This window comes from Belonocnema kinseyi, chromosome 4 (genome assembly GCF_010883055.1).
Source record: "Belonocnema kinseyi isolate 2016_QV_RU_SX_M_011 chromosome 4, B_treatae_v1, whole genome shotgun sequence".
NCBI lineage: Eukaryota > Metazoa > Arthropoda > Insecta > Hymenoptera > Cynipidae > Belonocnema > Belonocnema kinseyi.
In genome coordinates, this window is record NC_046660.1 from 87,265,776 (window position 1) to 87,281,214 (window position 15,439).

General features: G+C 33.2%; 2 protein-coding genes across 12 annotated transcripts in view; both read left to right on the plus strand.

Annotated features, from left to right (window-relative positions):
• The window catches only part of LOC117171735 (alaserpin-like), a 114,008-nt gene that overhangs the window by 51,466 nt on the left and 47,103 nt on the right, over positions 1 to 15,439 (plus strand). Inside the window, exon 8 of one of the 11 annotated variants that reach the window (XM_033359313.1) lies at positions 3,532 to 3,763. The exons of the other annotated variants lie outside the window; for them this stretch is intronic. Within the exon in view, the coding sequence (XP_033215204.1) occupies positions 3,532 to 3,668 (137 nt within the window). The 3' untranslated portion in view covers positions 3,669 to 3,763. Of the gene's footprint in view, positions 1 to 3,531; positions 3,764 to 15,439 lie in introns of those variants that run through there. 11 annotated transcript variants of the gene reach the window in all.
• LOC117171736 (probable chitinase 2) overlaps positions 8,993 to 15,439 on the plus strand; it is a 149,456-nt gene continuing 143,009 nt past the window's right edge. Inside the window, exon 1 of the mRNA XM_033359319.1 lies at positions 8,993 to 9,201. Coding sequence (XP_033215210.1) covers positions 9,181 to 9,201 — 21 coding nt within the window. The 5' untranslated portion in view covers positions 8,993 to 9,180. The remainder of the gene's footprint in view (positions 9,202 to 15,439) is intronic.

Consider the following 15,439-nt stretch of genomic DNA (forward strand, 5'->3'; position numbering starts at 1 on the left):
CCCCCCCCCCCCCCCGGTAACGTAACTAATCTTGATTTTGCTATTTTACAGCGTTTCAAACAGTGTGCATCCTAATATCACTTATATAATATTCAAATATTACTGTCTGATGTTTTCTACATTAATAATTTCAAACTCAGAATGATTAGTTTATAAAATGTTTATTTATTATTGCACAAGAAACAAAATAAAAAAGGGACATAAGCAGCGCTGCCAATATCAACACAAACTCATTGTCAACATAAACCTAATAAAAGCCGTGCTAAAATTTGAATCGATTATCGCATAAAATCATAAAATCGACATTACGTAACGCAGTTGATGACCCCTCCCCCCATGTAACACTTCGTAACAAATCGCCCGACCACCCCTCCCCCTGGCGCGTTACGTAATATGTGAACGGCCCCTAATGATACAAATATTATAGAACAAAGACTTTTATTTGTATGAACAACTTAAGTGTTGTTTTTTCTTAAACCAGGAACGCTCTTCTATTTTAACGTTTATCTAATTACATATATTTTACATTATATATTTATTTATTCTTATTCAATTAGAAAGGGGTCTTTTTATTACAAATACTTGGTGTAGGTATAAAGTTATTCACATGTACACCTGGTCTAAAGGAAATAACCGCAGTGTAATTGACTTTGTTGTTGCCGATGAAAAATTAAGAGAGTTAGTCAAAGATACAAGGGTCATGAGGGGTCCTGAATGCAATACTGATCATTACCTTCTGATCTCAAAAATTAACTTAGGTCGGGGATGGAGAAAAAAGAGAATCAAGAGAACAAAACAAACGCGAATAAAAATTGGGAACCTACAGAAACCGGATGTGCGAATAGATTTCCAAAATAATATAATCGAAAGCATAGATAGGGCAATATGGGAGGACCGTATAAAGAACAAAGATATAGAGAGCGTCTGGACAAAGTTACGGGATGTCCTTCTTAAATGCATGATCGAAGCGTGTGGTTGTAGGAAGAATGTCTAGTGATGCGTGGTGGAATGATCAAATTCAGGCTGCCCCAAAAAGCAAAGAGAGAAGCGTCCGGGAGAACTTTGAACATCGCAGGTCTTAGCAATGAGGAAAGAAATAGATGTAGAAATGATTATAGACACGAAAACAGGATACTCAAACGATTAGTTAAGGAACGTAAAGATACAATTAGAGCAGAAGAAGAGATGTAAATACAAAACGACTTTGAAGAAAGCAAGAAACTGCTTTATAAAAAAATAAAAGGAAACAAAAGTACAGAATTTCTCAATGTGAGAAATAGTAGGAGGGAAATGGTATATGATTCAGACGGAATACTAGAGGCTTTCAGAGACTATTTAGGAGACAATTCGGAGATGAAGCTATAGGACACCACAATTGCGATCTTGAACACGATGCGATAGAAAACTCAATGGCGAAAGTCTGTGTCACTGAGGTTCGCGATATAATGAGGAACTTGAAAAACGGTAAGGCTGCCGGGGTAGACGGTATTAACGTTGAAATGCTTAAACACGGTGGTGAGTGCATACCACATAGACTGCGCGAATTGATAAATTTATATTTCGAAATAGAAGACGTCCCAAACGATTGGAGAAAAGCGATTATCGTACCAATATACACGAGAAAGGGAGATAAAAGCGAGTGCAATAATTACTGAGGGATTAGCTTATTAAGTACTGTAAGTAAAATATACTCAAAAATACTGATTCGTAGGGTAATGAAAATAACCGAAGCAAAGATTTGGGAAGACCAAAGTGGGTTTATGCCAGGAAGGTCATATACGGATCAAATATTTAGCTTAAGGCAAATAACAGAAAAAAGGTTGAGAGTAGGAAAAAAAGTTTTCTGTGCATTTGTTGACCTAGAAAAAGCTTTTGACAAGGTAGATAGCAGTGAACTTTGGGAAGTCCTGAAAGAGTATGGAGTCAATGGATGGCTTCTACAAGCTATAAAACAATATATACAGGTAGCAAAGCGAGTGTAAGAGTGAATGGGAAACTGAGTGACTGTTTCGATATTATTCAAGGAGTTAGACAAGGATGCGTTATGTCTTTATGGTTATTTATATTATTTATGGACAAGTGTTTAAGAATGGCTCTTTTCGACGAAGAGAGTGTGGATCTCGAAACAGTAAGGGTACGTGGGTTAGCGTTCGCAGATGATAAGGTTGTTATGGCAGAGTCAATCTAAGACTTACAAAGAATGTTGAATAAACTAGATGTAAGCATGAAGAGCGTGGGCCTCAAAATTAACGCAAATAAAACAAAAACTATGGTGTTCGAAGGAAAGAGTGAGAAAACACTATGCAATATTTTATTAAATGATGAGAGAATTGAACAAGTTGATAAGTTCGTATACCTTGGTAGCTTATTTACTAGGGACGGGAAGATAGATGAGGAATTAGATAGATACATAAATGAAGGTAAGAAGGTTATTGGTAGATCAGGTCCCCTTATCAGAAGTAAAAATATATCAAAAAAAGCTAAAATGGCAATACATAATTCTATATTTCTACCGACTGTACTATACGGTAGCAAGACATGGACTTATCAAGAAAAAGAGAACAGTTAAATTAACGCAAGTGACATGAGATTCATGCGCATAATATGTGGGAAAACTCTGATGGACAAAGTAACGAGATAATTCTAAAAGAATGTGGTGCAGAAGAGACGCTAGTAGACACGTGGGAAAGAAATCGGTTAAGATGGTTCAGACAGAAACACGAAAGCCTGCATGAAAAAATGCATGGACATAAAAGAAGCTAGAATAGTATGCCAGGACAGAAAAGTATGGGGGCAAATAGTTAATAAAAAGAGTGCCAATAGAGTGAATGACGCCTGAAATAAAAGACCTTGGCCACTAATGGACCCAAGTGGGGAATCTTATATAACAACTTTGTGAGGATCTTCACTTGGGGGGATTGCTAGAGAGATTGATCAGCAACCTGGGTCGGAGTAGTGTTGCGGAACGAACGTGTTATTTACATAAATAACACGAGAATTCTGGATCAATCTGAAAATTCTCTATCCCTTGAACACACTACTCCTTTCCTCCACCGAGTGAGTCACGCCTACCCCGAAAGGGAATTGGCTTAATGGTGTAATAACTCAGGTAGCCCGCTGAAAAAATACTAGCATTAGTTCAAATATCCTGTACTTTAAATTCGCTTGTTTCCCCCTTTATTTATTTTGGTAAAAAATTTAATGAATTGGGTGGGAAAGGAATATTTATTATTAAATTAATTTTATTTGTTCAATTTATATTATACTAGCAAGGTAAATATAGCCCAAAATGAATGATTATGAACTTATTTTCACTATTGAACAAACACATATACTATGCATGGTAGTACTTAATGCTTATCTGTGTTAGCTGAAATGGTGAATCTTGTTTAAAACACACTTCACAATTATTTCTGATTATATAGTAGTTTGCACAATATATGTAGAAAAAATAATTAACATAGAATGAAATAATCCAAAGTAACAAATCAATAAACATAAACAGTACTTAACAAAATATTTCTTTCATAGGAATCAAAATTCTTCTTAAATCTGCAAGAGTATGGGAATCAGCGATCTTTACTGTTGACAAGCCTTTCTTGACAGTTTTGAGAAGCAAGTCTGGTGGATCTCTATTTATTGGTCGCGTTAAAGAACCTAAAGTTTAGTCGAGAAAACTAATTATGTAATTCCCCTCATCTTAAACATTAAAAATTATCTATGATTTATAAAATACCAAAAATGAAATGTAATTTTTTAATTTATATCATTCTATAAAAATATAAAATGCATTTATATCAGGAATAATAAATGATAATTAATTTTAATTAACTTGTATCTTTTGATTGTTTTTGAAGGTATCAACTCAAAAATTACTTTTTCAACTTCTAGTTGAAACACTGGTATTTTGAAAAGCGATTTGAATGATTTATGGAAAAACTCACAAATTTTAGATGATAATTAACAATAATAACATTTTTGCTATATTTCTTTGCAATTCACACTTTTTAAAATATAAATAATATAGATAATAATTTCATATTGTTTTCGGTCAGGTCTTACCATATAGATCAGCGCGAACAGTACATGAAGCGAACATTTTTAAAATTTTCAATGCAAGCATGAAAATGTAATGTTACTGTGTTTACTGTTTTCTGAATAAGGTTACACAATGAAATCAAGATTTTTAAATAGATGTGTATATCTTACAATTTTCTTGCATTAAACACAGGAATAGTTTTCTGAATTAAAATTGATCTGAACTTAAGTGTACTACAGTAATGTATCTGACATGTTTGTTTGCGTCTTTAAGACTCGTTGAATGAACTATTGACGAATCTTCTACGATTTTTATCATCTAGAAAAACCGATGTATAATTTAAAAAAATATATTGTTTATCCTGTTAATACGAGGAAAAAAATTTAATAATGGGAATACAACATCAATGATATGCTAAATTTGTTCGCGCCCTCGAGACGCTTCGACTGACCTACCATAACCTACCAATATCGCTTTTAAATTTCTTTAAAAAATTATTTACATTGTTTTTAAAAGGATTTTTCTAAATCTCTGAATATAAAAGTATTTTGTGTTAATTGTTCGCATATTGGAGAATCGTAGATTGACCTATTAGAGAATTTTTGATGATAATTATTGATCAATCAATAGCGACTTAAAAAATTTCAAAAACAAAAAAACCGTTGTTAAAATTCCGAAGATTTACTTCATTTTTCTTGTGCTATTAATAATTGCATTTAAAATTTTTTTAGAAATATGCTGCAAACTACATTTGAGAAAAAAAGTCTCTTTAGAAGTTAATAATATTCGAAGTTTATATTTAATTCTTTCTTCGTTCATTACGAAGTATAATAATTTTTTTTTTAGATATGTAACATTTTTTACATGAAAATATAAACAGAAAAACATGAAAGTACAAATTACAATTTTTTCTATTATTTGGACAAATTTGTGCTTTTTCTGCATATTGTTTTATTTTATTTTAGGCTTAATTTCCTGTAAAAATGTATGAAAGTACAACTAGAAGAATTGATAAGTAGAAGAATCTACCAGAACTTCAGAAAATTGCAACCAAGAAGTGTTCGCTTTCGAATTAAGATGACAAATATTTAGAATATTGCAATTTGATCATTTGAAATTAAGATCTGCAAATGATCGTTATTATAAAGGAAAGCTTCTATGTTTAATCTTTGAAGGAATGATAGAATATTAAACAACAGTCATTGTTATTAAACAAATAAAAACTTAAATTTGGAGCATTCATAAATATTAAGAATTCAGTGATTAGAGTTTATCCACACTGTGAAATTTCTTCTACCGTTAATATAATTAATGAGAGAATGTGTTTTAGTCTGGTAATACGGTCCAATATAAATAAAAATAGAGTCCATGTTTGTCCTTCCAAACAATAAGTAACTGTTGTGGTTAAAATTGATTTTTAAAATGTAGTTAATATTATATAATTTGGAGCCTATTTTAATTCTGAGGCTTCAAATTTTAAAGTTTTGATATGTTTGTCTTATATATTAAAAAAAGGACATTTCAAATTAAGTATACAAACAAAAATTTTAAACTTCTGACAATTTAAAAAATGGGCTCACTCCAAAATTATGCTCCTTTGTAAGGAATAAAGCACAATTGAAATGTCTTGTTTTGGATTTTAATATCAAAATTGTACAGATTAGGTAATGTATTACCTTGAAGAAGACCTGCAGCTAGGTTGAAACGTACGTTGGTTATATCAATTAAAATTGACGAATAAAGATTCATTGATATCTGAATCCATTTTTATTTATATTGGGCCATATCACCAGAATAAAACACATTCTCTCATTCATTCATAAATATGTATATTTACTAAATATTACGATAGGTAATATTTAAATATATATTTAAAAAAACTCAAAACTTCCTTTTTTTGTTTTTTAATAACGCTTATTAATTTGTACTATTCTACCATTTCCTTGATGCTTAAACATAGAACATTCTTTGTAAAAGCTATCATTTACACATCTTAATTTAAAATTATATAAATGCAACATTCTAAAAATTTGTCATCCTATGTCAAAAAATAATCACTTGTTGCCGTGAGACAGTTTTTATTCACCTCTTAACACCAATTGGTCAGAATTCATCAAAATCGTTAGGGTTCACACGAATTCGTTAATTTTGTTCGAACGATTTCAAATGAATCCTGAGTGGTACACCCCTCGTGTGCTACTGTGGATTTTGGTAGTTGTGCTTTTTCATAAATTCTTGTAAGAAATTAAAACTTATCCGAGATATAGACAGCAGAAGTTGTACTTTTTTGTAACTTTTTTTATATTGTAATGTATTCTTTTGTAGCTTCCTGTAAACATGGTTTTCATTATTTGTATTTATTGTAAACATTTTTCACCAGAGATCTATAGATTTTAACAAAAGTATATAATAATATATTTTTGGTTCACATGTTTTTATTAATAATAATTTTATTTTGTGTTATTCTACTTATTTATTTTAATTCTTTGTAAAAAGATGTCGACCTATGACTTTCGACGAAAACCAACCCTTTTTGTACTTTGTAGGAAAAGCTATGTTCTCTTCTTTGAGAATCATTCTGTAACATTCAATCATTGAAAAAATAATATTAAAAAGAACCGACATTGTTTTGAGAATTCCTAAAGTTTCGTGAAAGAATTATTAACATTTTCCACATCTGCGTTATTTTCTGCACAGTTGCATTAGTCTCGTATGATGTATTATAAGCCATTTTTTGTATAGAGATCATCGGTTTTAACCTTTTTGCCTCATTGATAACACATTACAATGAATATCAAACAAAAAATTTAAAAACAGGGCAAAGCTGAAAAATATATGATATTCTTAAATTATAAAATGATTACTCAACAATTTTTCTGTGGTCTATTAAATGGGGGGGGGGGGGGGGGTATCGGATGAAAACGATTTCTTACGTAAGATATTTTCAAGTCCGCGAATCACAAACAAACAAGGCCTTGATAAAATTAGTTTTAGAAAATTAAATGCGTGAATAACATTAAGAATTTGGTTTTACAAGTGTAGAATATTATAATTTCTTCAGGACCTAAAATCTTGCACAGTCCGGCCCACATTTTGTAGTCCGAATTAATGTGCGTAGTTCCAAATGCAAAAGTGTGTAATAAAAAATGAATTTTTTAAAAAGAAAATTTGCAGTTTTAAACTTTTTAAAAAATTATTTTACTTTGGTCTGTAAGCTATAAAAAATCATATTTATTGAGAGCAGCAGACGACAAAACTCTCGAAACTGTAAGATTTTGGGCAGTGGATTTAAATTACAGTTAGGGAAATCTATGTAAACTCCTGAAAGAATAAAACTAAAACTAATCTTCGTGCTGCAAGAAATACAGAAGGCAAAATTTTTTAAATATTCAAATGTTTAATTTTTTTACATTCTCATATAAATAAGAAGGTATTATTTTTATGTCGGATAACTTCTGCATGAATACTAAAAATGTAACCTTAACACGTTTTTTGCTAATAAAAATTCTGAGACTTATAGCATTTTAAAAATTGAGGAAAATAAAATAAAAATGAACATTTTGGTGCAGGCAATGTACTACATAAAAAAAGTAAAGAGAAGGAAAGCGTTTCTTTTTGAAAACCCTACAAGATTTTCAAGACAACTTTTGAAAATTTCTTGAAAACTCAAAAATTAAAATTAGGATTGCGCAATAAATAATAAAAAATAAAAATTTTCATTTTGCGGTAAACTATGCAAGATACGAAAAAAATGAATGAATGAACAAAAATTGTACATCCAAAAATGTTCTGAAAGTTTGTTCTGAACCACTTTTTTATAGGATACGTTGTATCCTATTTCCTATTAGTATCCTATAGTATAGTATTTGTATTATTTGTAAAAAGTATTAACATTTTTTAAATTAAAATTTTGGACAAATGACACAGGCTATGAAAGAACAAGGTTAAAGTTGTATACCGTAAAAAGTATCATTAAAACTAAAATAAAACAAAATTTTTTGAAAAGCGACGCAAGGTAAGACAAAAAGTTACTATGCAAAAGTTGTTTACCCTAAAAGGATCTACAAATCTGTTATTATTAATTATGAGATAGGGCAAGTCCATTTCCTTTTAAACGTAAAAATAAAAGTAAAAATAAGAATAAAAATAAAATATTATATTTTTGAAAAACGGCATGACAAACGAAAAAAAATGAAAAGACAAAAGTTGTTCCACCAAAAAAGATCTACTCATTTTTTATAAACTCTTGTTATAAAAATATATTTAGAAAAAATGAAATTTTTGGACACAAGTTGTAAAACCCGTTTAGCAACAAAGCTGTTTTAACAGGTTGCACACTGTTTAACTATTTGTCTTATAAGCGCATATTAATAATATTCAGAAAATAACTTTTATGCTAGACATTTTATACAAAATTCAGACGAATTTATTAATGTATTCTTTAACTAAGATTTTCTTAGCAAGTATAATGTACATGGAGGACATTAATTTTAGTCTTATTTATTAAGTAGTTGATATTAATTTCCCTAATAGCAATTTGAATTACCCGCCAAAAATATCAAAGTTTCAAGAGCTTTGTCGCCTGCTGATCTCTAAACTTAATGAATTTCTTATTATTATAACATATTATACATGTTTTATGTGTAGAAAATTACAAAATAAGTGAATAGAAGGTTTAGTTTATTATGTAAATAAAATATTTGACTTTGAAACACTTTTTTCTGTAAGAAATTTAAGAATTACCGCTTTTTACTGCGATTACTGGCAATTACTGGTAAATTTTTTGTATTCCTTGGTATTGCAGTTACATTCCATCAGCACTGAGGGCTAGTGGTGGGGGAACATTGTCGCGTCCTTCTTTAGGGTTCATTCAGGTTTCTCACTGAGTGCACTCGCGTGCACTCGGAACCGTTCAGTAGCGCTAGGTGAGTCGGCGGATCCATCCGGGTGAAGTGTGAACCGTACAGAAATTAGCGGGAGGAATTATCGGGATGTTCAAAAATTAGGGATATATAAATTAAACTTGTATAAAACTCGCAGTAAAAAGAAAAGCAAATTATGAAGGTCTAAAAAAGAATGTAGATATAGAATTCTTGTCCGGGGAACACCTCTTCAGATTTGCAGAAGATCAAAATCCCATAATGGCAAACGCCGCGTCACAGGTAGGTGTAAAAGGAGCTGCGCGTGGTGCGCCGGGACTGCGGTCGTCGCTCAGGTGAGATGTCAGGCGTGAACAAACAAAAGCGGAGCAGGCTATAATGAGTTAGTTTCCACCCACCGTCATCCCCAAAATCGGTGCTATAGAAGAGTTGCTTTTGTTAAATTATTGTTTAGTGCGATACATTGGATTAATTTGCGTAAATACATCTATGATTTGAATAGCTCTGTAACTTTTGAGGGAGGGTGTGGTCGCGCGTGTCTTGCCTATATCGATTATTGTGTCAGCATACGTGAGAAGTCAATCCTCAGAGGGGCACCTTTGATGAACGTCACTGTACTTATATTTTCTATAGTGTTCTCTGGAGGGCTTGGTTCGGAATTTTGCTTTTCACATGCCTTGACGGGTCTCCTAAGTGCTTCTGCCTGTCTCTTATGTCTCGTACCTGCTTTTACACAAATGGATAAGCTCAAAATTTGCTACGTCAATGCTCAGTCTCTCCTGGTCCATTTTCTTGAGTTCAAACATTTTTTCAGCTCTCGTGATTCAAATATCATTGCAATTTCAGAGACGTGGTTAAAACGTGATACCCCCTCTAGTGCCGTTGTAATTTATAATTATTTACTTTTTCGTCAGGACAGAGAGGGGAGAAGGGGAGGTGGGGTTTTTCTTTTATTTACATGCAAGCCTCTCAGGCCACGTGGTTTGCACTAGTCCTGAAGCAAATTATCCAATAGCAGATTATCTATTTATTGCAGTCTCAGGCGGGACAGATCAATTATTAGTTGGGGTGATTTACAAACTCCCCAATGCGAATCATAACAAGGAATTGGAATAAAATATTTTTGAGCTTGTTCCTAATTATGATAACATCATTTTAATGGAAGATTTAAACACGAATCTAAATACATCTAATAATCTAACTGCGAAATTTGCGTCTAATTCTTCCTAAGCGCTAAGACCTTGACGTGGACTTCATGCCTTCGTACTTCCAGCAGGCGTTCTCACCACTCAATCAGCCTCCTATAGCGGATAAAGCCTTTGCTCCGCGAGGAGATCCTTTTGATGACAGTACCTCTTCTTCTCGGACATCTCCCCATTGTCTCTAATGGACGCGATTTCAGAAGTTCACTCAAATTCTATTGGCCCTGATGGCATCTCTATTAAAATGATCAGACATGCCTTGCCCGTCATTTTTCCGCTTATTTTGCAAATTTATAACTTCTCGCTACAGGCTGGCAGTTTTCCAGATAGCTGGAAAATGGCAGTCATTCGCCCGATACCCAAGATTTCAAAGCCATCTTCATCGAGTTACTTCCGTCCCATCTCTATCTTGAATGCATTGTCTGAACCGCTTGAACGGATAGTTCATCGCCAGCTGACAGATTTTATAGATACCAAAAAACTATTAGACCCTTTTCAGTCCGGGTTTAGAGCTAAATACAGCACCTTAACAGCGTCACTCAAATTCATTACCGAGATCAAATTGGCAATGGATACAAAAGAAGTCACAGTGGTGGTTCTATTTGATTTCTCCAAGGCATTTGACTCGGTAAACCATACTCTCCTACTTCAAAAATTTGAGTCTTTCAAATTATCTAGTTCAGTTATTAAATGGTTTGAGCCTTACTTGAGCAATAGATGGGAATGTATCCAGAACAGTAAAGGCGACCTGTCTAACTGGATCAAGGTAAAGAGGGGGGTTCCCCAAGGGTCTTCTCTAGCTCCTACTTTATTCAATATCTACACTTCTGATCTAGGTGGTGAGCTGCAATTCTGCAAATACCATAAATATGCAGATGACATTAAACTCTACTTTTCAGGACCGGTGTCAGATCTAGAAAATATGCTAGGCATGGTTCAAATCGATATAGACTTGGTTGCACACTGGGCTGTGGCTAACGGGTTCATGTTAAATCCGATAAAAACTCGCGCGATTGTCATTGGGCCTTCTGCCTTCCCCTCCTTAGTACAGCTGAAATCATATCCCCCTATCAAGGTCGGCAATGCACCAATTCCCTTCCTAGATGTGGTTAAAGATTTAGGATTTTCGACGAACCGAACTCTGTCCTGGAAAAAACACGTTATAAGCATCTCGAGAAACACCTTTAGAATTTTACAGCAGCTACATAAAAAGAAAGATTCCCTCCCTACTTCGACCAGGATTCTATTAGTTAAAAGCCTCATCCTACCTTTTTTTGATTATGGTTGCATTGCACTCGATGACATCACGGATAAACTTGATGGAAAATTGGAACGATCCCTAAATGCATGTATCCGTTTTATTTATAATTTACCCAAAATGAGCACATTTCTTCATATCGGCAAAGAGCTGAGTTTCTGACAGTGGCTAAAAGAAGGAAATTTTCCATGGGAAATCTATTATACTCTATACTTGCAGATGAGACCCCTCAATACTTATTTGAGCTGTTCGCCTTTGTCGATGCAGATCCGAACCAGACAAGACTTCGTGACAGAGGTTTACTTCTTAAAATTCTAAAACTTAGAACTTGCAAAATGGAAAGGTCGTTTATGATAAGGGGTGCCCGCCTGTGGAATAAACTTCCACCTTATATTAGAGAGTCTTCCTCACAGCATTATTTCAGGAAGAGTTTCGTTAGATTTTTAGCAGAAGATACGAATGCTTTATTAGAAATCATACATTGGCAGTGACTATTCTTTTTTTTCTTTCGTTTTTCTTTAACATTCTTTTTTTTTTGCTTTCTTACCTTTCATTTACGGTTCATTACTTTGACTCCGTTTGCCATTCCAATGATCAAGTCACTGTGCTTTGATACTTTCGAAGACATTAATTGTCGCATAACCTAGTTTCGTACTTACCTATCGACATATGCTACGGAACAATCATAGCTGTAGATTTCGACAGATATAGTTCATTTTTGTTCAAATAAGTTAATACTTCGATCTCCGGTTGTTCTTAGAGGGCTACCTAACCCTAGGAACTTTTTCAATAAATTATAATTACAGTTTCACTGTATTTTAGGTGGCATTTTTTTGGGCCTCGAACATTCATTAAAATTTACATCACAAATACCACTATCCAACTCATAATTACTATCTTATTCATCCGTTACTAAGATTGTTGTAAATATTATCGTTTTCAACAATAATTGGTTTCATGTAATTGAAGCAAAAACAATTTTCTTTCGCTGCCTCCCCATTATATATTGTTATGTGTGAAAATAACCTGGCAATCTTTATATTCGCGCCAAAGCTTTTCACACGCACCTGTTTAAAGAACATAACAAATGATTATCCTTCAAAATTGATCAAAAAACAAATTAAAGTCTGTATGAAGAAATTCATATATACAACAAAAACCAAAGAAAAAGATGCTCTGTGTAAACCAAAACACAGAAAAAACAGAAGATAAACTTTACATCGTTTTTCGACGAAAGATTATCTGCAAAAAAAATTAACTTCACAGGATAAACTTCAGATAAATATCGGTTAAACTTTCACAGTAATAAAAGAATCGGAATTTTAGTAGAAAGAGGCGGTTGACTTTCAGATGTAACCAAAAGAATCATTCGCCAGTTGTAAGTCAACTGATAATGATAACATGACTTTAAGTAACGCGCTTGGTTGAAAGTCAGCTGCTTTATGTACGTAAAATGTACTTTATAGGTTAATTTAAGACAGAAAGATTGTTGACTTTCCGTCAACGCGTGTGTGTGAAATGAAACTTATAGGTTAATGTAAGTCAGCTGATTGTTGAAATTCATAAAATTTATGCGCTATCGTTCAGTTATTAGGAACATGAAATGAATATAAAATTAAAAATTGAATAATTTTTGCAAATAAATTTTCTTTTAAGGTGGGCATTGAATAAATTATTCATTCATGTCTAATAAACCAAGTTGTTTTATCCTCCAAGTCTATGAGATTAGTAGAAGGAAAAAAGAACTTAATGACACTAAACAAGGCACTTATATCCATTAGAAGCTACTAGGCACAGAGCGTCAATCTTCAATCCTTTCTCATATCCTTTGTATCACATATGTACCGTTATTCTATTTATATTCAAAATCCGTTATAGATCTGAGTACATATATCAAAATAGGAAACATTGACGAAACAACTATCACGAGCTCAGTGTTGATCGCTACTATCCAGCTCTATCGACACAATATTGGCTACTTTAAGCTAATCTCTTGGCTCCTGTTCTAAAATCGCCGAAATCCGTTCGAGTGTTTGCGCATCGCCGCATCGCATTTCGCGCACGCCTTTTTGCCTGCACAAATTGAATTTCAGAGCACGCGACTGAAAATCATCCCAAACTCAACATATCTGTCAATTAATTATCATATTACTCGTATATCAGATACGATACACTGCACTGAAGTTCCATTTCTGGTTGAAATTAAGTAACTTACTTAATTTAATGCAAAAATGAAATTCATCTACGAGGTGTGTTCAAAAAATAAGGTGATATTCATTATTCATTATACAATAAGATATTCATTTATTCCTCAATATTTATGTTGTCTCCTTCAATGTAACACCCTCAGATATAATACACTTGTGCCAACGCTTTTTCCAATCATCGAAGCACTTCTGATAATCATTTTGTGGTATAGCCTTGAGTTCTTTCAGCGATGCAGTTTTTATCTCCTCAATCGTTGAAAATCGATGTCCTTTCATGGGTCTCTTCAGTTTTGGGAAAAGAAAAAAGTCACTGGGGGCCAAATCCGGTGAATATGGAGGCTGAGGCATGAGTGTGGTGCTGTTTTTGGTCAGAAAATCTTTCACAAGTAACGATGAATGAGCAGGTGCATTATCGTGATGCAAAAGCCACGAATTGTTTTTCAAAAGTTCCGGACGTTTTTTGCGTATCGCCTCTCGCAAACGGCGCATAACTTGAAGGTAATACTCCTTATTGACCGTACGACCTTATGGTAAAAATTCCTGATGCACTACGCCACGGTAATCAAAGAAGACAGTGAGTCCAGGGCGAGGTTCGTCTTCGACATCCTCTCGGCCTTCTTGGAACAGCTTGAACCACTTATAACATTTTTCTTACTCAGAGTGGACTCACCGTTTGCAACTGTCAACATTTCAAGAGTTTTAGAGCACTGGATTCCATTTATCACACAAAATTTAATGCAAACTCTTTGCTCCATTTATTTCGAAAAAAGAAAATCGCCGAGCATACCAAACCCTTCTAACCTTTTACACCTCTGCCAGAAAAACAACACGAGCTATATAGTCAAAACTGTGAACATATGATCGTGAAGAGTGTACCAACACAACAAAACAAAAAATTTAAAACTTGAATGTACGTAGCCCGCGAAAATTGAAAAGTCTCCTTACTTTTTGAACACACCTCGTACATTTAAAATTTATCATCTTGTGTTACTGTGTTTTTTTGTTTTTCCATGACAAACACATATTTTATGAAAGACGCGAAGTTGGCTAAGCAAAACTTTATCGCTTAAAAAAATTTCATGCAACAAATTTTATTCTTAGTTTTTTCTGTGAATTTATTGCACGTCTGATAGTTTGTTTACCATATATACCAAACATGTTTGATAAATTATCTATATCACTAAAAAAATTTAATATAGTTACGTTACCTTTACTTAAACCTACTTTGAAATCGATTATAAAACTCGGTAAAGATTGTAGAATAAAGTGGGACCGTAGCAATTTAGATAAAACTGCGGCGCCTGTTATATAAGGGAGACCAAGAGTTCTTTAAAAACTCGTGTCAACGAATATGTCAAGTGTGGGAAAAGTGAATCTGTTATCAACAAACACCAGACAAAATTTAACCATGTTTTCGACAGGGATAATACAAAAATACTGGGTTTTGAATCTCCTTATGATAAATGTTTAATTTCTGAGAAGATCCACGTGAAGAGTAATCCGAATTGCATAAATGAAAAAGAGGATATCCATTCGCTAAATCACAGATACTTTCTGGTGCTTCAAAAATTTAATTATTAATTTCTCACACTTTCACGCGTACCGATTCTCCTAGACTTAGCTACTCGTACATGTTTCATATATCTATGTTTGCATGTATTTATATAGATATTGATTACTCGATTGTCATATTGGAACTGTTTTCAATGCTTCTCAGTTTTCTGTTACCTCTCGCTCATTGATACCATCAATGTTGCACAATCAAACTGTTGTGTTAAATTATTATTTTACCCCCAAACTGACCGTAAGGAAAAAGTGCAGTCTACGACTATTAAATATGAATTATTTAGAAA